The following is a 25,770-nucleotide window of genomic DNA, read 5'->3' on the forward strand; positions in this document are numbered from 1 at the left end:
TATTATGAAATATAGTGGAACAATAAAACACAAAAGGGTAGCACTTTACAATAATGACCCGTTATAAAGCATTTATAAACGTTTATAAGTAGTTTGTAGACTATTAACAAATCATTAACAACCTGTTTGTTGACATTTGTAAATGATTACTAAAACCTTTATAACTACAGTTACAAATCATTTGTAAAGTATTAGTAAGTAGTGAACTATTCATTAATAAGCCATTTATATACATCTGTAAAAGATTATTAAATAATTTGTAACGAACCATTCCAAAGCATTTATAAACGTTTATAAGCAGTTTGTAGACTATTAACAAATCATTAACAACCTGTTTATTGACATTCGTAAATGACTACTAAAACCTTTATAACTACGGTTACAAATCATCTATAAAGGTATTAGTAACTATTCATGAATAAGCCATGTATAATACATCTGTAAATGATTATTAAATCATTTGTAACTGATGTTACATAATATATACAAGCTATTGGTAGCTTGTTCATGTTTAACATATGCTTTGTTAAACATTCCTAAAGTATCTATAAATCCTTAGTACATGTTATTATGTGCCCTATGGTAAAGTGAAGACAGTTCATCATTTACAACTGTCTGTTAATGTGTTTGTTCATGTTTAACATGCTTTGTAAAACATTCCTAAAATATCTATAAATCCTTTGTACATGTTATTATGTGCCCTACAGTAAAGTGAAGACAGTTCATCATTTATGACTGTCTGTTAATGTGGACTTTCTCCTTACCTGTTGCAAACTACCTGGCTTTCATGAATGCAGACACCAAACAATTACTAGAATTATCATTCATGTTAAGCAAATGATGCGTAAGACATTCGTAAAGAGTATGTAAACCATTTGTGGTGTTAGGGACCAAAAAAGTCACTACAAAGTACTACCAATCAACTCTAAATTGCCTGAAACGTACTCCTAACAGGTTTTTGGGGGGACGATTTTGGCCTCCACACTTAGTGATTATTTCGGATTTAACTTTCGTTTCGGTGGTGACCAACTTTCGTTTCGGTAGTTTGATTACAAAATGTAAGTTGTGTAAAAAATAATCTGACTATACTAAGTTGTTATTTGTTTGTTTAAGTCAGGCTATACTCTACTCAGAGTCATAAGTTTACAAAATGTACTAAAGTACAGTGAACGTCTGTGCGGTTTGTCTTCATCACTGAAAATAACGTACATGTAAACTGATGTCATGTGCAGTTGGGGTGAAGAAACACAACCATTTCACTCCTAATAATACTTATTTGATTTGACATCCTGACTTGCTGCTGTAGCTGAGGCTTGAACCTGTTACCTGCGGCTCACTAGTCAGTGACTCTATCCATTCACCTACAGCTGTTTCCGTGGAATCTGTGGTTCTGAAACGTTTTGTTGTCAAACCCCAAATTGACATATATTTGGGCAGTGGACCCCAATGTGAAAAGATGTAGTGTCAGGGCCCCCCATGAAAAAGATTTATATTTATGCTGTAACACATTTTTTTAAAGTTATTTGTCTTGTTTGTTGTTCAAGTCAAAGTACCAGGAAGGCTGTGCTTGTCAGCCATCTGTTAGCTCAATGGGTTGAGACGCAGTATTCATGATCCAGAGGCCATGAGTTCAAATCCCATTGATGTCTTTCCTATGATTCTTTCCTTTGCAGACTGGCTTCCAGAAGATCAACTGAAAACTACCAGGAAGGCTATATTTGTCATCCAACTGTTAGCTCAATGGGTTGAGACGCAGTATACATGATCCAGAGGCCATGAGTTCAAATCCCATTGATGTCTTTCCTATGATTCTTTCCTTTGCAGACTGGCTTCCAGAAGATCAACTGAAAAGTACCAGGAAGGCTGTACTTGTCAGCCATCTGTTAGCTCAATGGGTTGAGACGCAGTATTCATGATCCAGAGGCCATGAGTTCAAATCCCATTGATGTCTTTCCTATGATTCTTTCCTTTGCAGACTGGCTTCCAGAAGATCAACTGAAAAGTACCAGGAAGGCTGTACTTGTCAGCCATCTGTTAGCTCAATGGGTTGAGACGCAGTATACATGATCCAGAGGCCATGAGTTCAAATCCCACTGGTGTCTTTACTGTGATGCTTTCCTTTGCAGACTAACTTCTAGAAAAACAAGTTAAAACCACCAGGAAACCTGTAACTCTCAGCCAACAGCTTAGCTCAACTGGTAGAGCGTCTGTCCAATAACATGACTTGACTTGAGTGGGTTCGATTCCCACTCGAGTCAAGTGTCCCTGGTAACTCGAGGCAACGGATAAATTGACTCATATCCTTAGTGATGCTTCCCTTTGCAGACTAACTTCTAGAAAAACAAGTTAAAACCACCAGGAAACCTGTAACTCGAGTGACACTTGACTCGAGTGGGAATCGAACCCACTCAAGTCAAGTCAAGTCATGTTATTGGACAGACGCTCTACCAGTTGAGCTATGCTGTTGGCTGAGAGTTACAGGTTTCCTGGTGGTTTTAACTTGTTTTTTCTAGAAGTTAGTCTGCAAAGGGAAGCATCACTAAGGATATCAGTCAATTTATCCGTTGCCCCAAGTTACCGGGGACACTTGACTCGAGTGGGAATCAAACCCACTCAAGTCAAGTCAAGTCATGTTATTGGACAGACGCTCTACCAGTTGAGCTATGCTGTTGGCTGAGAATTACAGGTTTTCTGGTGGTTTTAACTTGTTTTTCTAGAAGTTAGTCTGCAAAAGGAAGCATCACAGTAAAGACACCAGTGGGATTTGAACTCATGGCCTCTGGATCATGTATACTGCGTCTCAACCCATTGAGTTAACAGATGGCTGACAAGTACAGCCTTCCTGGTAGATTTCAGTTGATCTTCTGGAAGCCAGTCTGCAAAGGAAAGAATCATAGGAAAGACATCAATGGGATTTGAACTCATGGCCTCTGGATCATGAATACTGCGTCTCAACCCATTGAGCTAACAGATGGCTGACAAGTACAGCCTTCCTGGTACTTTTCAGTTGATCTTCTGGAAGCCAGTCTGCAAAGGAAAGAATCATAGGAAAGACATCAATGGGATTTGAACTCATGGCCTCTGGATCATGAATACTGCGTCTCAACCCATTGAGCTAACAAGTACAGCCTTCCTGGTACTTTTCAGTTGATCTTCTGGAAGCCAGTCTGCAAAGGAAAGAATCATAGGAAAGACATCAATGAGATTTGAACTCATGGCCTCTGGATCATGTATACTGCGTCTCAACCCATTGAGCTAACAGATGGCTGACAAGTACAGCCTTCCTGGTACTTTTCAGTTGATCTTCTGGAAGCCAGTCTGCAAAGGAAAGAATCATAGGAAAGACATCAATGGGATTTGAACTCATGGCCTCTGGATCATGTATACTGCGTCTCAACCCATTGAGCTAACAGTTGGATGGCAAATATAGCCTTCCTGGTACTTTTCAGTTGATCTTCTGGAAGCCAGTCTGCAAAGGAAAGAATCATAGGAAAGACATCAATGGGATTTGAACTCATGGCCTCTGGATCATGAATACTGCGTCTCAACCCATTGAGCTAACAGATGGCTGACAAGTACAGCCTTCCTGGTGCTTTGACTTCAACAACAAACAAGACAAATAACTTTAAAAAAAATGTGCTACAGCATAAATATAAATCTTTTTCATGGGGGGCCCTGACACTACATCTTTTCACATTGGGGTCCACTGCCCAAATACATGTCAATTTGGGGGGTTGACAACAAAACGTTTCAGAACCGCAGATTCCAAGGAAACAGCTGTAGGTGAATGGATAGAGTCACTGACTAGTGAGCCGCAGGTAACAGGTTCAAGCCTCAGCTACAGCAGCAAGTCAGGATGTCAAATCAAATAGGTATTATTAGGAGTGAAATGGTTGTGTTTCTTCACCCCAACTGCACATGACGTCAGTTTACATGTACGTTATTTTCAGTGATGAAGACAAACCGCACAGACGTTCACTGTACTTTAGTACATTTTGTAAACTTATGACTCTGAGTAGAGTATAGCCTGACTTAAACAAACAAATAACAACTTAGTATAGTCAGATTATTTTTTACACAACTTACATTTTGTAATCAAACTACCGAAACGAAACTTGGTCACCACCGAAACGAAAGTTAAATCCGAAATAATCACTAAGTGTGGAGGCCAAAATCGTCCCCCCAAAAACCTGTTAGGAGTACGTTTCAGGCAATTTAGAGTTGATTGGTAGTACTTTGTAGTGACTTTTTTGGTCCCTAACACCACAAATGGTTTACATACTCTTTACGAATGTCTTACGCATCATTTGCTTAACATGAATGATAATTCTAGTAATTGTTTGGTGTCTGCATTCATGAAAGCCAGGTAGTTTGCAACAGGTAAGGAGAAAGTCCACATTAACAGACCGTTGTAAATGATGAACTGTCTTCACTTTACTATAGGGCACATAATAACATGTTAGCCTGGTTCCAGACGAATCTGCCTTTGCAAAATTGCATCACACTTTAGCCCTCGGCAGATTAGGTCTGGCCCCCCTCAATAGAGATTTAATTTCTCTCCCTCCAAAGTCGTGAGGGACCAATCAGGGCCCAGTATCCAAATGTGGGCGGGCTTATCACCTTATTTGGATCTTTTAGTAACCGCCCCTTGGAAAGAAATCTATCGTTGATAGGGACCAGACTAATATCCATGCAGTTTGTCGTGTGATATTGTCTGGCCACGCGAGGCTAATAACATGTACTAAGGATTTATAGATACTTTAGGAATGTTTAACAAAGCATAATTATGTTAAACATGAACAAGCTACCAATAGCTTGTATATATTATGTAACATCAGTTACAAATGATTTAATAATCATTTACAGATGTATTATACATGGCTTATTCATGAATAGTTACTAATACCTTTATAGATGATTTGTAACCGTAGTTATAAAGGTTTTAGTAATCATTTACAAATGTCAATAAACAGGTTGTTAATGATTTGTTAATAGTCTACAAACTGCTTATAAACGTTTATAAATGCTTTAGAATGGGTCGTTACAAATGATTTAATAATCTTTTACAGATGTATATAAATGGCTTATTCATGAATAGTTCACTACTTACTAATACTTTACAAATGATTTGTAACTGTAGTTATAAAGGTTTTAGTAATCATTTACGAATGTCAACAAACAGGTTGTTAATGATTTGTTAATAGTTTACAAACTACTTATAAACGTTTATAAATGCTTTATAACGGGTCATTATTGTAAAGTGCTACCCACAAAAGATATGTTTAGAAATTTTGACAGACATCTTTGGCATCTATATCTTCAGGCATCTATTGCAGCCTCAACAACTAAGTAGTGCACTTGTACAAATGTATTTTTGAGCTCAACTTCCATTTTGGCATATTCAATGTCCAGGTACTTTGAAAACGTCTGTCTGCACTGTGGCCCTGAATTCACTCATTTCACTGGTACAGTATATGGCTGACTACTTGCCTGAAGGCAACAGACTCAACCATTGCAATGGGCATCATCGCCTCAACAACATACCTGGCAATCAAACGGTTTAGTTGATTCTGGGTGACACTGACATGTGGCGATTTTAAAAAATCGATTTTTGTCTGTTTAGCTGGTGTTGCTCCATCTGGATCACTACTGGTTGTAGAGACAGTGGGGTCTTTGGGAACCACTTTTATAGCCCCATGTACTTTACTGAGGTGCTTCAGCAGATTGGCATTGCTGTTATTGGATGTGGATAATGCTTTCTGTCCTGCACAGAGTTTACATTTAACAGTAATATTTTTTTCATCTTTTATCCCTGCATATTCAAAATAGTGGCTAAATCGCCAAGTTGTAAAGCTGCTGCTGCTGTCGTTTGCCATTGTGTGTGTGTGTGTGTGTGTGTGTGTGTGTGTGTGTGTGTGTGTGTGTGTGTGTGTGTGTGTGTGTGTGTGTGTGTGTGTGTGTGTGTGTGTGTGTGTGTGTGTGTGTGTGTGTGTGTGTGTGCCGGTGGCCGCGTGAGTGTCTTTGATGAGGGACTTACATTGGTGACGCACATGTCCATGTCGTTCAGCAGTGGTGGAAAAAGTGCTCAAATGTTTTACTTAAGTAAAAGTATCAATACTGTAATGTAAAATGTACTTGAGTAAAAGTACAAGAGCATTGGTATCAAAATGTACTTAAAGTACCAAAAGTAAAAGTCGCGATGTGACGCGTTGTGAGCTTGTAGATCGCTATTTTCAAATAGCCTAGGTACAGTATACAATAGGGCTGAAGTGGTTAATGTATGTTACAATATTTGCCTCTGAGATGTAGTGGAGTAGAGTAAAAGTATAGACAATTGGAAATACTCCAGTAAAGTAAAAGTACCTCAACATTGTACTTACGTACAGTACTTGAGTAAATGTACTTAGTTACTTCACACCACTGGGACTTGGGACTTACATTGGTGACGCACACGTCCATGTTGTTCAGGAAGTCAGTCGGGACAGCGGGGGGCAGCAGAGTCAGTCACACTCTACAGCAGTGAAAGAGAAAATTAATTCAGTATAATTCATTATTATTACTATTATCATTATTAATTATTATTATCAATCATTATTATTATTGTTATTATCACTTAGAACCCTATCAATACTTAACACTGTTACTTAGCTTAGAGCTTTATTCCAACAATAGTCAAGAATCAAGCAACACAGTCTAAAATGTGCTGTTCTTTACCAGAGACGTAGTGGCGGCAACCACTCGTATAAATCTAAGGCTGACAAAAGCCCTAAGTTTACCATCAACTCAGAACCTATTCGTGTGTATGACTTACATGAGACATACAACTACCTAGGTCATAGATTTAATGTAGGGGAATGGAAAGAACAGGTTGAGTACATCACAACTGAGTTTACAGCTAGGCTGAACCTGACCGATGCTTCACCACTGCCACTGCTTATGAAGTTGGAGGCTAGTAGGCAGGTTGCCCTGTCTAGAATTCAACACCTCTTCTCCAACGTTCACCTAGCATGCAAAGCACTTAGTGAACTAAATGACAAAATAGTTCATTTTGTGAGGAAGTGGTTCGGACTTAACACCCACCCACACCACCAGAGACATTATTTTCCAGTCCAAACAGGGGGGTGGGTTTGGCGTCCCTAACGTGGAGTGGATATATAACGCCACAAGGCTGGCTCACTTGCTAAGCATGCTAAACAGTGATGACAAGACTGTCAGGGAACTGGCTAGATCTTCTCTGTTTCTAGATATGAAACGGCGTAAAGTGCCCCTGGCAAGAGAGGGCGAGCCAAGTTTCCTGGGGTTCAGAAGAAAGCCCAACCTTAAAATGGACTCACATGCTACTGGGTTTGGGGTGTCGTCAGATTGGCCTGACCTCGATGACCTCTGTGTTTGATGTACTTTAGTGTGAGGACTGGAGTATCCCTACACTGGGTTCGACCTGACTCGGACACTGTAGCAGTTTCTGAGGACATTATTACCAACTGTTTGATCTCAGTAAGGGCTACTGTTATTGATATAGAACATAATTTATCACCAGTCAATGCACGGAGGTACCTTGTAATGTTACAACAGCAGAAACAACAACAACACTGGACTGGATTAAAACTACAAGGAAAGCTAGCTTGCCTTCCTGCTGCAGACCACACCGTCTCTCATACAATATTAAAAAATGATGCTGTTGATGAGGATATAGTCACCTTTACAGTCAAAGCCAGATTACAGGTACTTCCAACTAGACTCAATCTCAATTGTTGATGAGGACAGTAGAGAAGTGACCACTTTTGAAGTGGCATGTACATTTGACCACAGCCTGGAAGAGGCATTCCTTACCAATGTGCTTAAGTACCAACGTCTTAAGGATGCTATTATACAGCTTGGTTACAATTGTAAACTGCTTGTGTTCATATTTGGTAGCCTCGGTAATGTCCACAAATCAGTTGTGAGAGGCCTGCAGATTGCAGGAATGCCCAAGTCAAGAGCTAAGGCATTGGCAAAATTCTGTTCAGTGTCTGTGATAATTGGCAGTCGCCATATATGGGGAGGCTATAAACATGGCTATAAAAAATGTAATACACATTCTTGTACTGTATGGAGAAAAAATCTGTGTTTCTGCCCTCAATGATGCGAAGCCTGCGTAGCTAGTTCAGGCAGGCGACTCAAGGCAGCATGCCAACCTGATCAGGTGACCAGTCACATGCTCTCTTCTCCTGATCTGGGTGGCTATTTAATCTTCTCTGCCTACCTGATATTCTGGCTTCTCTCCTGGCTGTGCTGCTGTTCTCTCTTCTGTCTGTTGCCTTGCCTCGCTGTCTGCTGCTGACCATCAAGTTTGCAATCCCACCGCCTCCCCGGCATCCACCCATAGGCTCTGTTTCTAGATTCCCCTTGGGGGTCTTTATTCATTCCCTGTAATTCTATTTGGCATGTAACATTAATTAAAATGTTCACCATCTCGACCCCTCAGTCTAAGACTGCTGGTTAAAAAGAAACCTTCAACAGCATGAAAGTGGTCAGTAGTGTTGTGTGTTGTTGTAGATCAGCTATTTTTGCTATGAATACAGGCGTGCCTTGACATTTTTACTTGCCTGTAGGTGTGCCTACAGGCAAAAACCACTGCATTAGTTTACACGCTTTGCTGGTTAATATTTGAGACCTTTTTGACGATCGTTGATCACTGTCATTGACCTTGAACTTTCTCACCCAACACGTAGGGGATTGCCTGGTATCACCCTTTTCTTTTCTTGTATCTTTATAGTTTCATGTGGTCAAGAAGTGAAGCTCTGTCTGCACTACACTCCTTGACTGCAGGGAAAGCACAGCCTGTCCTCTCTGGGCAGCCACGTTTGCCGGCCTTTCTCTATGTCCAGGCTGTGTACTTTGTGTCTGTACATTGTTAAGATTTTTCTCAGTTTATTATTCACCTCACCTTGGTCAAATATTCTATCATGGTGTACTGTTTATTTAGAGCCAGAGAGCATTCAAGTTTACTTTTTGTTTTGGGGTTTTGTTATTTTTATCAAATGGGTTTCATGATTTTGTTGATTGATAATTTGGTTATGTTGGATTTGTCAAGAAACTAGAAAGATTTGTCAATGTCCTGATTATTAGTAGTGTTAGGAGGGTCTGTTGGGCATCAAATTCAAGCAGGGCTCAATATGAAACATTTAAACAACCATCAAACCCTCCAAATTCTAAAAGGTTAAGCATTTTGTTCTCACTTGCCTTTCCCACGCCAGTGTGGCTATTAATGTAATGTAAGCGATTAATCAGAGGTTTATATACCGAAGGTCAAAGGTTCAAAACTCACAAAGGGATCAATATAAAAACTCTAACTAAATATGGCGTACAGTACAAGAAAATTAAATGCAAAACAAAAGGGCTCAACATAATAACTAATTAATTAAGCAGCTCTCAAATCAAACTAGTGCTGTAATAAATACATTTTAAAATTAATAAAAACATTTAAATGTAAAAAGACTTTGCTTAGCTCCTCCCTCTGGAGGTGGGTCCCTCCATGCTCCTCCCTCTACTAGATGAGGTAAAAGAGAGCGTGAGGAGGGAGGGAGACCAAAAATAAAGAGTTGACGGACCCACCTCAAACCCCTGATATTAGGGTTATGAAGCCTCACATTTACACTTACGCCACCAGGCCTTTCACACTAATGAAATGTTTTAGGTCATATTTGAGGTTGCAGGGGAGGTGAGGTGGAAGATCAAAAGATGAAAATCCCCAGCAAACACCTCTTAAATGCTGTAGGTCTGACCTGCAACATCAAAATGAAAAACAAAAACAAAAAAAACATTACATTTGTGCCCACTGGGTTTGCCACCTCAAAATGACGTAGGAAATGATCATGGTTGCCTCTGGGTATGGGTAAATGTAATGCACATTTTAAAAGTGCTTTGGATAAAACACTTTTATATTTAAACACCTATGTGACTATTTCTGCCTATTGGTTCAAGTCCTCATTTTGGAATATTTTCACTGCATCTAAATCTTAACCATTTAAACCGTCAATACTAATTACAGTATAATAGTTTACAATAGTAAACTTGACCTTTCACTTTGTACTTAGTCTGCCATTTTTTCCCCTCTACACCAATCCTCTTTGCCAAAAATAGCCGATCTACAAGCTTACAACTGGAACTCGTCTTCTTAAAGGGGTAAGTTCATCCCAAAAATTAAGCCGTGAATTCATGGAGATTTCTTTATTTTTCCGTCGCATTCCTGATCCAGTATTCCAAATATTTGATTAACTGAAATTAATAGGAGGCAGACGTAAAACTATATTAAAAATTATTTATATAAACTTCAAAACAACTCTCACAGTGTAATAAGGAGGGCTGTACTGAGGAGATTATAAGAGAATGTTTTAAGCGGCATTATGTAACTTTTTTAATGAAATAAAATGTGTCCAATCTGTATGGCAGAATACACATTAAAAAAATACACATCAACATGAATCCAACATACACTGACGACAGTGCCGTCAAACAAGTCTATGAAGCCATCTATGAAATCTATGAAAAAGTTGAATCTGCAACACAATTTCATACAATATGTAGCGGGGGTCCCTGCTTCATCTCTCTCTCTCAGCTAAGGGGTCCTTGGGCTGAAAAACATTGAAGACCCCTGCCATAGATAGAAGAATGACTACTGAATGATTTGCTCATAAAAGATCACCAGGCACTCAGTTGAATTCCTTTTAGGATCTCAGCGTGACTGGCTATGTGAGCCGAAACGTCCATGTCTTGAACTGCTGCAGGGTCATCAATTAATAAGAGATCCTAAAATGAATCAATCAAGTATGGTGATCTTTTTTGAGCTAAGGGGTTCATGTCAGAGTCGCTGTGCAGGTGTGAACTGAACTATTTAATTGACGAATGCTAGCATTCTTTTTTTCCAAGCTACTGAATAAACGTGTTTCTGTCAATGTGTCATAGAATGTATACATTATTGTGTACACTCAATGATAATAATAATACATTGTTGCCATTCGTAGAGATTGAGCTATTTTGTGTGTGTGTGTGTGTGTGTGTGTGTGTGTGTGTGTGTGTGTGTGTGTGTGTGTGTGTGTGTGTGTGTGTGTGTGTGTGTGTCTGTGTGTGTGTGTGTGTGTGTGTGTGTGTGTGTGTGTGTGTGTGTGTGTGTGTGTGTGTGTGTGTGTGTGTGTGTGTGTGTGTCTGTGTGTGTGTGTGTGTGTCTGTGTGTGTGTGTGTGTGTGTGTGTGTGCGTGTGCGTGCGTGCTGAGGTCGAGCGGCCTCTTGTGAATCGGAAGTTGTCCGGTTCAATCCCCAGCTCCCCCTTAGTTATTGTCGAAGTGTCCCCTAACTGCTCCTGATGAGCAGGTTGGTGCCTTGCACGGTTTCCTCTGCGCTCAACAATGCACATTGTAAAGCACTTTCAATAGGTGCTACATAGCCTACTGTATAAAGGTGCTACATAGCCTACTGTATAAAGGTGCTACATAGCCTACTGTATAAAGGTGCTACATAGCCTACAGTATAAATGCACCATTTACGAAAAATAACTTGAGAGCCAGAATGCAGAATGGATGGACAGATTTCCATGAACAACTTGGTAAGAATGGTATAGGCTGCCCTTAAGAGATGGTTGCATTTTTGGGTAAAAAAAGGTCAAAGATCAAGCTCACCATCAAGATCATGGTCATAGTTAGCCTACATACTCGACCATATTTCAGGAACGAAGACATGTAGAACTATTCTTGGCAGTGTTCATTTTGATTTAGTTTCAGTCAGTATTTTGAATAAAATTCAATTTAAAGACGATAAAAGCAGAATGACCATGTGCTCATGAGAAAATAAGTTATACGAAAGTGTCGGTGGTGGATCCAGAGGGATACAAAACATGAAGAAAACTGAAGATCAGTGAGGCACCATAGGAAGCACCATATATGACTAGGAAGTACCGTAGAAGACAGGGAAGCACCATAGGAGACAGGGAAGCACCATAGAAGACATGGAATTACCACAGGAAGCACCATAGAAGACAGGCAAGCACCATAGGCAGCACCATAGAAGACAGCAAATTACCATAGGAAGCACCATAGAAGACAGGGAGGCATCATAGGAAGCACCATAGATGACAGGGAAGCACCATTGTGAGCAGCAGGTAAGCACCATATGACAGGTAAGCGCCATAGTAAGCACCAGTGTTGGGGATCATTAAACTACGTTTAGTTTAACTAACCACCTACCTACCTATATGCCAAAATAGCCAAAATAACCAATCTACAAGCTCGCATCGCATCACAATTTTGTCAAATCTTGGTACATTTTGATAATTTGTCCAAAACAGACACGAGGGTTTGGTGGGATAACATTGATAAAGACCTATTTTCATACTAGCGGTTTGGGCTGCTACGCGGCCCTCACATCTAGAGTGCGGCCCGTGTTGCACTGCCTATCCAACCAATATGCCCATGGATACCTCTTGATCTGTCAGGCCTTTGTCCCTTTGATGACCATATATGGAGATTGCTGATGTCATCAGTATATGCCCCCTTTTGTACCCATATATGGAGCTGACTGATTTGGTTGTGCCTGATGCCATGACGACACATTGAGGGTAAACAACACACTCCATATTTGGGCATAGCTGCATTGGCAACTCTTCATATGGTTATGGCTGAGTCATAGCGACATGAGCGTGACAACGTGTGGCGCTACGACAGCCCACTTAACGTTTTGGCCAATAACTCTTGAAGCATAGCTCGTACAATAAAGTTTTTTTTCGCCTGGATTCCTTGGATTCTCACTCTCCATATAGGCAAATCTGGCAGATTACTTTTTCCACCATTTTGCATTTTCTTCAAAACACACTTTTTGTTACTAATGATGAAGCGCGCAAATGGAAACATTTTTTTTCACCCACTTCTTTACACCTGTAAAACTGTGATGTGACAATAAAGCTGATTCTGATAATAGGCAAACATTTGTTGCAAACGAACAAACATCCAGCAAAAATAGGCGAACATTCTGCAGAAAAAGAAAAGAGAGAGAGAAAAAAGAAAACCTAGTTAAAAAGCCTTTCTTCTACTTATTTTCTCTTTATGTTTGTTTGTTCATTTATAGGAACCATTCTTCAGAATCAGACTCAGGCAGGCAAAACAGAGCAACCAGTTAGATCTATGAAACGCCTTGTGGTTTTATTGGCTTACAAAATAAACACCAAAAAAACATAAACTAATCCTGCTCCTCAAAGATTAACAGCATCACTAAGTGGGCTGCTGCACTCATGCTTGCAACAACCAAAGCAGAATTATCTCCGTTCCAGACATGTTTGTGTGTGTCATTGTGGACTCTCAGACGGACAAAGAAAAGAATGAGGTGTCGGTTCAACGCCCGCCTGGAGTCTCAGATAAGACTAACCCCTTGCTTTTGGATAACTTGTATGCATGTACAAATAAAGGCACACTCCACTACGTCTGCTCAGTGTGCTTGTATCTATGTATGCACACCATAGTCTTATTCAACATGCAGGGTTCATGCCGATCGCACTACTCGCTGTAGGCTTATCTTTTCTCGGGCCGTACAGTTTCCATACCAGGCCGTAACACAGCCTGATAGAACGCCTTCAACTGAACTTCTGAACTACTCCGAACTTCTTCAGGCGCCGTACAGTCGCTGCTGAGCCTTTTTCCTCGCGTGTGTGTTGTGCGTCTCCATTTGAGCTCCTCCTCGATGTGTACTCCACAGCAAAAATTGCTGGTTGGTTTTCACAGAGGGCCCTGTCAGAAATGCACTGAAACCTCTCTCTCTCTCTCTCTCTCTCTCTCTCTCTCTCTCTCTCATGGTTTAAAAGTGGGTTGGCTTAAGGCCGGCATTACTCAGAAAATCAGTTTTATTTAGTTTATTCTGTAAAGTGTAAAGGCTACAAACCATGAACATTATTCTTATTCACCCCCATAGCATTCTAATTCATTGTGCTCTGTGTGTAGCCTACTTTAAAACATTAAAATTAGATCCTGACCGATCCTGTTAGTGTGGTGTCGATGAAGGTAGTTGTTGATACTCTAAGATAAGGGAGCATGTCTAGCATTGTTTTCTAACAAAATAACCATGGTATTTTTTCCAATGAAGTCTCCAACTTTATCATGATTTAACATGACGGTTTAGCAATTCACAAGGATGAAAACAAAGCTTTGTTTTGTATGTAGCCTACTATAACTACTGCATATAGTAACTCAGCTCCATTTGTAGTTATTTGTGTTTTTGCAGGTCTGAGTAAAAATGCTGGTCCAGGTGAAGTACAGACAACTGCAGAAGTATGTGAAGTTGGATGAAGTTGAAGTTTGACTTTCTGCAGTTCCATGAAAAAGGTAACATTAAGCATATATCATGGCACATCAAATTTGAACTCATAGTGGGGATGGGTTTTATAAGGGAACATGTTGTAGGTTTTTTTGATGATTATACATTTAATGTGAAGTAATTTGCTGTGAGACAAACAGTGCTGCCTTGAAAAGCACATTCAGTTTATTCTCACTGTACTATCTTTTCCAGTCACAGAGAGAGTTTGCCTGCCACCTAATGCAGAAGTTACATACTGTACAAGGATGCAACAGGGACAGATGTTGATGCTGAGATATTCAGTGACCTCGTTGAACAGGGCAATGTGGTGCTGACAGTTTTGTCAAATGATGGTGAGGTCTAAAGACAGGCATTTAAGCAAGCACTCTACACCCTACAGAATACAATTATTTAGCCAACTTTTTTTCATTCACTTTAGAATTTTCTGATTGCTCCACCTCAAGCTTCAGCTCAAATGCATCAACTCTAATCCTAGATGTGGTCCCTAGCAAGAGACTAAGAATCGAGGAAACATATGGTGCAGTGTCTGCTAAACAGGTATCAGTTTTATTCTCATGTGTTGCTTAAAATGTTTTGACTCTCAGTCTCTGGAAAGGTGAATTATCACCAGGTGTTGCTTTCTCATGTTTTTCCCTTTTCCTTTTATTAGTTGATTGAAGCTGTGTTGCGAGACAAGTCTGGTGGTGAAGACGAACTACAGGAGTACCAAACAACATTGGGCTACTAAATTTTCACAAGAGCTTCAGTGTTCCTGTAATGGTAGATGTAGACCTGACCATCACTGTAGCACTCCATCCAGTCCAGAGCTGAAATTAAGTCTTGCCATCTTGCACTATAGCCAATGAGGCAATGTTTGAATGATCTTCTTCAATGTTTGAATGATCACTTCTATTAGGTCGTTTTCTCTGTGGCTGTGTAACTGAATAGAACAGGATCCTTGTGAGTCTTTAGGATGGGTTAAGCTCACTCCTCAGAAAGAAACACCCATTACTACGCTCCACCAAGGGATAGCTCTCTTGGCACAGTTGGTAGCGTGTCCATTTGCAGAGTGTGATGTACTGTAGAGAGTGTGACAAGATCTTCACAGCTGCACAGTATTCTTGTCTAATGTTTCCTTATCTCAACCCTAGTCATGCTGCAGTTTGGAAGAGCATCTACGGAACCAGAAGGATCCGCAGCCGTATACCTCCTTGCTGTTGGGCGTCAGAAGAGCAAGGTCGACAGCTTCTACATCGTCATGGATCAGCATCTCATCCCATGCCAGGCAAACCGCTCGCTTGGGGCATTTGATTAACCTTTCAAAGCACATTTTGTGTTTAATGTGTCTTACGATGCTGCACTTGTGAGCTTCTACACATTCCTGCAGACGACAGTGTATAACATTGATGTGGGGAAAATGAAGGAGACACCCAGAGTTAGGGAACTGAGATCCAGGCTGCTGAACCAGATCATAACTGCAATCTTTGAGTAAAGCTATACTGAGCTGTTTCATGTGTAAGAAAGGCTACCCCAGCAGTCAACTGGTTAATTCACTCCACTACAAGGATTTGAAAACTTTAGTTTCTAGTTAGTTTGTATTATTATTACAAAATATACATTAACCACTTCAGCCCTATATACATTTTGGCCATTTGAAAATAGCAGATCTACAAGCTTGTAGATCTGCTATTTTCAAATGGGACATTCTGCAGAATGATTACTTTCTACTTTTGGTACTTTTAAGTACATTTTGATTCCAATACTTTGTACTTTTACTAAAGTAAATGTTGTGGCTGGAGAGCCTTTATTGTATCTACTCGATTGCATAAAGTGACAGAATTCTAATGTAGGCTATTTGTTTAATGCACCGAGATGGGGGTGTTGCTTTTTGAGAAGATGAAGGAACGTTATATTTCCATGTCATTTGGAGATGAGGACAATTGCCAGAAAGTTAAAATGCAACTAAGAATTGTGGAATAAAAAGAAACACTTCTTAGGCCACAAGTTCTCCTGGTTAATATGTTTTTTTGGGGGGGAAAGACAGACCTCAATTTTTGGACAAAATATTTCTCAGTAGCCTCTATTATCTATATTTTGTTGACATTTTTTAATTAAAATCAGAAAATAAATGTTTTATTTAAATAAGTGTTATTTGTGTGTTACTTTAACTCTGGTAAAGAGTTCAACATTTAACTCAGAACACAGTGTTATTTATCTAACTCTCGTAAAGAGTAAAACATTTAACTCAGAGCAGAGTTATTTATATAACTCTGGTAACGAGTAAACAATTAACTCAGAGCAGTGTTATTTGTCTAATTACTTTAACTCTGGTAAAGAGTTAAAGAAGGAACTCTTGGCGTAGTGTTAAATGTTAACTATTTCCAAAGTGTTCATTTCAACTCTAGAAAGTGTGGACCTATATAAACCCTGAAAAAGAGCTAAAATTGACTCTGAGAGAATGAATTCAACACCCGACTTTTTGCTGTGTCCGAGGAACTTGAACTCGCTGACCGTTTCCACTGCAGCGCCATTGATGAGGATGGGCATATGATCTCTCCGCGGCCTCCTGAAGTCCACGATCAACTCAACTTGGTCTTGTTGACGTTAAGGGCGAGGTTGTTCTCCCGGCACCAGAGTGCCAGTGAGTTGATCTCATCTCTATAGTCAGACTCGTCATTGTTGGCGATTCGACCTATCACTGCGGTGTCGTCCGCGTACTTTATAATGGTGTTGGTGTCATGTGTGGCTGTGCAGTCATACGTGTACAGGGAGTAGAGGAGAGGGCTCAGCACGCATCCCTGGGGAGCTCCAGTGTTGAGGGTCAGGGGGTCAGATGTGATGCTGCCCATTCTCATCACCCGATGTCGGTTGGACAGGAAGTCTTGTATCCAGTCGCACATGCTTGGGCATAGCCCTAGGTCTCGGAGCTTTGTGTCAAGTTTTTTTGGGACAATGGTGTTGAATGCTGAGCTGTAGTCCACGCACAGCATATATATACACACATATTTGTCCTTCAGCAGCTTGTTGTCCTCTGCGAGAGGACGGTGTGGAGAGCGATGGCAATAGCGTCATCGTTGGATCAGTTTCTTGCGGTATGCAAACTGACAAGGGTCCAGCGAGGCAGGTAGCGTGGAGCAGACGCATTCCCTCACCAGCTTCTCAAAGCATTTGCTGACTATCGGGGTGAGAGCGACAGGTCTCCAGTCATTCAGGCATGTCACGTTGGCCTTTTTGGGAATGGGCACAATGGTTGACATTTTGAACCCTGCAGGGACCACAGCCTGGTAGAGGGAGAGGTTGAAGATTTCAGTAGGCTACTGTTGGTACTTATAGGCCTATATTTTGATTCTTTTGTACTTTTACTCAAGTACATTTTTATTACCGGACTGTAACAGAGTATTTCTATATTGCGTTATTGATACTTTTAAGTAAAACATTTGAGTACTTTTTCCACCACTTTGGTACCTTGCAAGGTTTTCTCCACCGTCTGTGTGTGAATGTCTGTGTGAATGTAACACATGCATAAGTGCTTTGGATAAAGGTGCTGCAGAAATCCAGAGCATTTACGATGACCCCAGGGTCTGGGCGAATAGTACGGCGTGAGACGGTCCTGGAAAGATTAAATACTAGGCGCATATGCAAATGCAGTTCCAGAGTTTAAATTAAATTCCTCTCAGGTACCATTCAGTATTTGAGAGGTAAGTCACGTCCATTCATATATTTCTTCAACATTGATATGTAAATCATATCAAAGGCTCGAGAGGGGAGTCAGGAACCACAAGGCCCACTGACGTGACATGTGTAATGTGCTTATTATATAGCCTATGCCTCCAGCAATTAAAAAAAAAAAAAAAAAGTGCTCCTTAATGCACAGAAATCCTCATTTGGCCTTACTGGCTGCATTTGTATTCAATCAATGTGACCGTCAGGCTTAGCACTAATAATAAACAATAAATTACAAATCTACACCAGGGGTCAACGCCCTAATAGTAATAGCCAATGTATGTAGCTATCTATTGTCTGGTGTTTTATTCTTGAAACAGAATAAAACAACAACAAGGTATACACATGTATGTTATTACGGTCCTTTGGACTTATAATAGACACTATGTATGATGTTATGACCGTCCTTTGGACTTCTAATAGACACTATGTATGCTGACACTGTCTTCAGTTCAGCTCCTGCCAGACAGACAAAGCTTATATTTCCTCAGGCAGTTCAAGTTCAAGGTCCCTGAGAAGGTCCTGAATTTCTTCTGCCTTCCTGACACTGATCACTGTCTAGTATGGCAGAGGTTCTCAACCTTTTCAGGCTGTGACTCCCAAAATAATTATTTGAACTGGGGACCACAACCCTGACAAGCACTTGGAATTGTATGAGTTGAGGCATTAGCCTGCACTTTGTGTGACTCGGTTCCACAGATAATATTATGAAAACAGCAGATCTACAAGCTCACAACGCCTGGCAACGCATTCACAATATTTGCATCTTTCTTACATTATTTGACAATTTTGTTTGTTTTGTTGATTACTTCTAATGCAGTAATGGTCTTGTTTCTTTTCTTAGATTAAAAAAGGTCTTAAAAGTCCTTAAATTGTCACTTCACTGTCATCTGGGGACCCCATCTTCTGGGTTGAGAACTATGGTATGGGACCAGCTGCTTAGGAGCCTGTGTGGTGGACAAAGTACTCAACACCATACTTGAATATACTGGTAAAATAAATATTCTAAAGTGCATGCTTTAAAAACAATAATAATAATAATAAGTATTCAAAAATACAAATTACAAAGTACATTTATTTTAATATCTATGCATTGCTGTATTGACATCTTGGGAGGTTTTCATCTATTACTTTCAATGGTGTGACGTCACATTCACTTTCTATTGAGGGTTTAAGTGCTTTGTCGAGAGAAAGAAAGCTCCGTAGGTGGGTTGAGAGAGGGACTGGCGAGATGTTTGAGAGAGAGAGAGAGAGAGAGAGAGAGAGAGAGAGAGAGAGACAGAGAGAGAGCTAAAAATAGACCATGGACTAGCGTTCCAGACACTGTTGATTAGTGGAGCTGTTTAGATTCAAAATGGCCGTGTTTACCAAGCACTGCAGGTGAAATATGGGCTACAGTGCAGTTTTCAGCTTTCTCTCTGTGAACTCTCTCTCTCTCTGCTGCTAAAGGAATGTGTACTGTCTGCTAGCCGTGACAGACGGCTTTCTGTTATTTGGGGTTGGATGAGGTGTGTGTGTGTGTGTGTGTGTGTGTGTGTGTGTGTGTGTGTGTGTGTGTGTGTGTGTGTGTGTGTGTGTGTGTGTGTGTGTGCGCGCGCGCGCGCGTGCGTGGGAGAGAGAGAGAGAGAGAGAGAGAGAGAAAATAGGGAAAGAGGGAATGAAAGTGAAAGAGTGAATATTTCCAAACATATTTGATATTTTTCAAAAGATTTAAAAAATAGCAGATGTTCAAGCTCATAGAGCTGCTATTTTTGAATAGCCAACGTATAAGGTGTTTAAAATGATTGTGAAGCTATATGAACTACTTTTGCTGGAGACCCCATAAAACCCCCCAAACCTCCCTTCTGGCTGTTTACACAGTGGGCGGGGCTCAATGTGTACAATTGATACATTTGACTCAATTCATCAAACATTTAAAGACATACAATAATATACAATAATAAACAAGACATCAAGTAGCAAATGAACGCATATAGGCTATAGTCATTTCTGGTGTTAAGCTTAGAGGACTTTTCTAGCACCAGTTACAAATTGCAGTGCTGTATCTTCCTTCCATTGAAAAAGATGGAAAGTATTACGCATCAAAAGCACGCGCGTGTCACAGTGACACTGAATCACTGTGACATGGAGGGCGTGGAGTTTCAATGTGTGGCCAACTGTTTTTATATATTGAATAATGCATGTCATTGTGTCTAGATTTGGAACTTTTCAGCTGTTGATTTGGTGATGCGTAATGCGGAGGAAAAATGTCATTACTCCTGGAACCAGACATGTTTTTTTTTTTTTTTTTTTACAACTTAAACCCTAGTCTATACCAAGGGTTCCCAAACTTTTGAGGCCACGACCCCCCTCAAAGTAATTATATTTAAACTGGGGACCCCCCACCCTGACAAGCACTTGCAATTGTATAGGCATTACATATAGTTTGACTCGGTTCCACAGAAAAGTATTGCGAAAATAGCCAAACTACAAGCTCACAACGCCTCCCACGGCGAGGCATTGTGAGGTTGTAGATCGGCTTTTTTCCACAATGTTTGCGTCTTTCTTAAAGCACTATTTATGTTTATGTTTCGTTTAGATTATGCTTTACAGACTAAGTATTTGAATGAAAGGCATTTAATTGTCAGATTTTACTAAATCAGCTATATAGTGCGCTAAAACGCAGAATACTGACAAGACGATATGGATTGTGTGCGATATTGCTGGTAAAAAAATAATAATCTGAAAATCTCAGCCTATAGATAAGTCACCGCAAACGATGATGCTGTTGACTATTCTATTTAACTCGTATAACATGAACATTCGAGTGTGCGCATGCTTCCATAGCTTTCAGCACTCTGAACTTTGTTTACTGTTGAGTGAGAAAACAATGTTGCACATTAAGCTGATCATCTGGGGACCCCCCAAAATAATTTGAGGACCCCCTGGTCTATACTTATTAATTTTGACCAATTGCCCCCCCCCCCCCCCTCCCAAACAATCTCTTCAATGAAAATAGCAGATCTACAAGCTCGACAGTTGTAAGCCTGTAGATCTGCTATTTTCAGGTGTGTGCCCCCCCCCAGAATAGGGATGCTAGGGTTCAAGCCAGGGCAGTGTCAAACCAGGATACCTCAAATAGCTGCTCTTACAGAAAGTGTTTTTTGAAGGAGCAGACAGCTACCATATATAGGGCCTCACTTATTCACACTGGACAGTTGTGTGAGATCCTGTAAACACGCTCAATCTTCTTTCAGATCTAAAAAAGCTAAAGCAAAAATACAAATATGAGAAATGATCTCATGAAAACAGCCAGGAACTGTATCAAGGCCTACCTGTTGGAACTGGGAGTAGGTGTGGTGATATAAAGTATAAACAGTTTCTGGTTCAGAATGCAAAACACTAATACATGTAGTTTAGGAGTAGGCTAACCTGTAAGACCACAAGTCAAAGTCCAAATCTCTCTGTCCAGGTTTTCCTCACAGATCAGAATAGCTACAGTAGCTTTATGCTTCACTAATTGAATCAAAGATATTGACAAAATCAGCTATAGTGCGCTAAAACGCAAAATACTGACGGGATGATATGGATATAAGGGTTTGGAAAAAAAAAAAGAATCATGATTTTATCCTGAAAATCTGCTAATCTCAGCTGCTGCATAGTCAAGTCGCTGCAAACGACAATGCTATGTTGCCTATTCTATTTAACTTGTTTAAAATGAACATTAGAGAGTGTGTGTGTGTGTGTGTGTGTGTGTGTGTGTGTGTGTGTGTGTGTGTGTGTGTGTGTGTGTGTGTGTGTGTGTGTGTGTGTGCGCGCGCGTCCATAGCTTTCAGCACCCTGGACAGCGCCACCAGATCCGCCTGCAATGTGCAGCAGCAAAGCATTCACTTTCATTTATTATTATTGTCAGCGGATTCTCCAATGACAAGTAATGTTGACCATGTGATTGTTGAGTAAACTCCTCCAATTCATAATGAGTGGGAGTGGTCAGCATTGTGTGAGGGGGGGTGGGGGGGGGGGGGGGGGGCGCGTCATGCGGTCACTATTACCCTGCAGGGACGATCAGTGAGTGCTTCCAAGAATAGGCAATGGCTAGAAAATAGACACAAGCGACAGTACAGAGCCATCTCGGGTGAATCGTGACACTCGTTAAAGGAGGAGAGAACTTGTAGAACGAACCGAGGGAACCTGTTTGAATCTGACACCGGCGGAGTCTTACCAGTGACTTGTTAACCACCACCGTTCCATGAAATGCGGGGTTAATGTGAGAAGGTCCCACGCGCGACGAGGGGGAAACACGTCGTTTTCCACAAATCAACCCCCCCCCCCCCCTCAGCTGATTGGCAGCAGCGGGCAGAGAGAGAGAAAGGCATCAGGTTGGAGTGGTGGTGCTGGTGGTGCGCAGCGAGGCGTGTGTGTGCCAATGCAGCCTGGTGTGGCTGCTGCTCAGAAATGATTCTCGGGCTTGTTTTATGAACTCCTCTGACAAACTGTTCTTCTATTTATCTATCTATCTCTCTATCTATCTATCTACACTGTCTCTGCGCGAATCAATCTGGACCCAACGGCGCACAAAACAAATGCCAACGACCACCACCACCTCAGCGCAAGCAGACCTACTGTAGCCTATGTATAGCTTACAGGGGAAAAGTCCTGCGCTGCATGGAACCTGTTGTCGTCTGTTATGGTTTTGTCTTCTTCTTGGGGATATATTTTCTTCTTTAATGCAAAGCATGGCGAGGTGACCCGGACCCGGGAGTCATCATCATCATCATCATCATCATCGGACACGATGGGACTTAAGTTATGAAATATTGTTTTATGAAGATCCAGGCTGTCCGAAACTCGCGTGACATTTCCCCCCCGTGTCTGCTCCTCTCTCTGCGTCCCTCCGGGTCTGGAGCTACGACTCAGCACATTGCTGACCAGGATGGTCTGTTGTTCGTGAGGGAGCCTCCGGGGTTCCGCGGACAGAACATTGATTTTGGGTGTTTTGGGGGGACGAGGGGCTTTCTAAATATAGCCTGGAAACAATGCGATGAACAGGTTGGTGTTTTGCTGAAACTTGGGGACCTGCTGAATGCTGCTCAGTCCGACTCTTTCTCTCTCTCTCTCTCACCTATACTTTTCGTGGTCTGCATCGCAAACCTTATTGAGAGCAACGGCATCAATCAAATATTTAAGAAAAAAAAAGTCACGACGGGATGTGATTGTTTAAACCGTGTTAGTTGCTCATCTGAAGACGGGAAGGAGAAAAAACGAAAGCAACTGGTTGAAGCCGCTTGTTGATGGCACTGCGCACCGGGAGGACCTGGTTTATTGGGCACGTGTTGCGCAGGGTCTCTCGGCTCCAGGGCTCCTGGTCCCGGCGATCGAGCAGCCTCTTGTGTCTCTCCGCGAATCAGGAGCAGGATCTGGGGGCCTGTTATTACAGGGACCACCACCACAACCACCACAACCTCCACCACCGGCGGCACGCACCGGTCTGTCCATCACCGTCATCCACTCTTTCTTCCAGACGCTGCCAACGCTTGATCCCCGGCTGCTGCTGCCGCGCCTTACCGGGGGATCATCCTCCGGGGGGACATGAGCCCCTCACTCGCCGCTTCCTCGTGGCCATGAAGCGGCAGAACGTGCGGACGCTGTCCCTGATCGTCTGCACGTTCACCTACCTGCTGGTCGGCGCCGCCGTCTTCGACGCCCTGGAGTCCGACTTCGAGATGCGCGAGAAGGAGCAGCTGGAGGCGGAGGAGAAGCGTCTCCAGGGGAAGTACAACATCAGCGAGGAGGATTACCGCAAGCTGGAGACCATCATCATGGAGGCCGAGCCCCACAGGGCCGGGGTGCAGTGGAAGTTCGCGGGGTCCTTTTACTTTGCGATCACGGTCATCACCACCATAGGTGAGTATCTTACTTTGTTTGTTCCCTCAATCAAGTCTAATTATGTAACACGATTACGCACGGTTTCTGTGGGTGCGTTTCTACTTTCAGGACCATGCAAACTGTTATAACAGCGAAAATGAGGTAGGATCTAACATGTCCTGAGATATACAACATCCAAGACAAATCACAACACAATGAGATCAGATATGCTGTTACTGTATGTGCTGACAAGACAAGATAAAGTTGTCAAGCAACATGTTGCCGTTCAGTTCACACCCACTGGAAATGCTTTCCAAGGCACGATCTGATCATCACAGGGAAGTGTTGACTCTGTGTTTAGACCCGTGGGTCATGGTCTCGCACAGGATCGATATGAATTAATCCTCGAGTGAATCAATAAGATTATATAGGCTATGTAATTGTGATTTCAAAGACCACGTAATGTTGCCACTGCACAGTAAACATTTCCAGTGTTGACTTATCCACTCGTAACTCCGAGAGTGTGCAAATGTAACCAAATGATTGGTTACATTTGTACAGCCTCGGAGCTAAATTAACAACGAATATTTTACTGTGTACCATGTAGGCTGACAGCCTTTACCCTTTCTTTTTTTTCAAACAAAACGAACAGGGCCTACAATTACGTGTAACTGACTATATGTAACGAATACGATTACTTTTTGGGGGTTTGCTTTCGTGTCCCCCGCCCCCAACCCCCCAATACAATACACTATCTTTCAACTTTGACATTATTGCATCATCAGGCTAACGCAGAGAAGAGTGACATAGAGTCACAACGACAAAGCCTTAACTGGAACTCGAGCTTTTTTTTCTAGATAAAAGGCAAGGATGTATCAAGACTAGTATAAACATGCTGTTTTACTAACTGTGGGCCTATAATGCGTGGACCTTCATACTCGTTTTCATTTAAAAACATTTTTTTAGATAAGATTTAATTTTTTTTAAATTAACTTAATGACAGTAGGATGCTATTTTAACCACGGAATCAGGAGCCAATCCAAAGCCCCTCAGTTTGTGCTGCTGGCTGTTGTGTGTGGTGCTGAAAGGACAGCTCCTCTGAGCTCAGCTGCTCTGTGTGGCGCTGAAAGGACAGCTCCTCTAATGCTCCTAAACCAGTGGTTCTCAACCTTTTCAGGCCGTGACCCCCCAAAATAATCATATTTGAACTGGGAACCCACCACCCTGAGGCACTACATTTTGCTCGACTCGGTTCCACAGATAAATATTGTGAAAATAGCAGATCTATATAGCTGTAGATCAGCTATATACACAATGTTTGCCTCTTCTTATATTATTGGCCAATGTTGAACCAGTTTTATAGTATAGTTTGTTGATTACAAGATGCAGCAATGGTCTTTATTTAGGTATTAAAAGGGTCTATAAAGTCCTTAAATTGTCATCTGGGGAGCCCCCAAAATCATGTGGGGACCCCCCTGGGGGTCCCGACCCCCACTTTGAGAACCACTGGCTAAACATTAACTGATCTCCAAGCTATACCAACGCTTGTAGTCTATACTTCTGCCTAATATAACTGATCTACACTCCTTGTGTAGATCAGTCATATTAAGGCAAACAACCACCTCTTATAGCCTATACATATGACAATGAAGTATATAAAGTTAAGCTTAATCAGCATTCGGGCCTGGCAACCGCGTTGACAAGGCCCTTCCAGATCTATCTTATTCTTTATGACAGGTTGGAAAGTCCAAATGGGATTTATAGGCATTCGATTCCATTTCTTTGTAATAAGTCACCGCTGCTAAAGTCGTTACTGTGTCATAGGAAGCCAACCGCTGTGAGTTAGAGAAAGCATCACAGGGGTGTTGCCAAAATAAGGTCCCACCACCA

General features: G+C 41.4%; 1 protein-coding gene across 1 annotated transcript in view; it reads left to right on the forward strand.

Annotated features, from left to right (window-relative positions):
* Positions 1 to 23,306: 23,306 nt before the first annotated feature.
* The window catches only part of kcnk9 (potassium channel, subfamily K, member 9), a gene marked incomplete at both ends in the record, with an annotated part of 69,054 nt that continues 66,590 nt past the window's right edge, over positions 23,307 to 25,770 (forward strand). The window contains one exon of the mRNA XM_084080422.1: positions 23,307 to 23,919. Coding sequence (XP_083936548.1) covers positions 23,307 to 23,919 — 613 coding nt within the window. The remainder of the gene's footprint in view (positions 23,920 to 25,770) is intronic.

This window comes from Gymnoscopelus microlampas, assembly GCF_963454915.1.
Source record: "Gymnoscopelus microlampas genome assembly, chromosome: 15".
In the NCBI taxonomy this organism is placed as follows: Eukaryota; Metazoa; Chordata; class Actinopteri; order Myctophiformes; family Myctophidae; genus Gymnoscopelus; species Gymnoscopelus microlampas.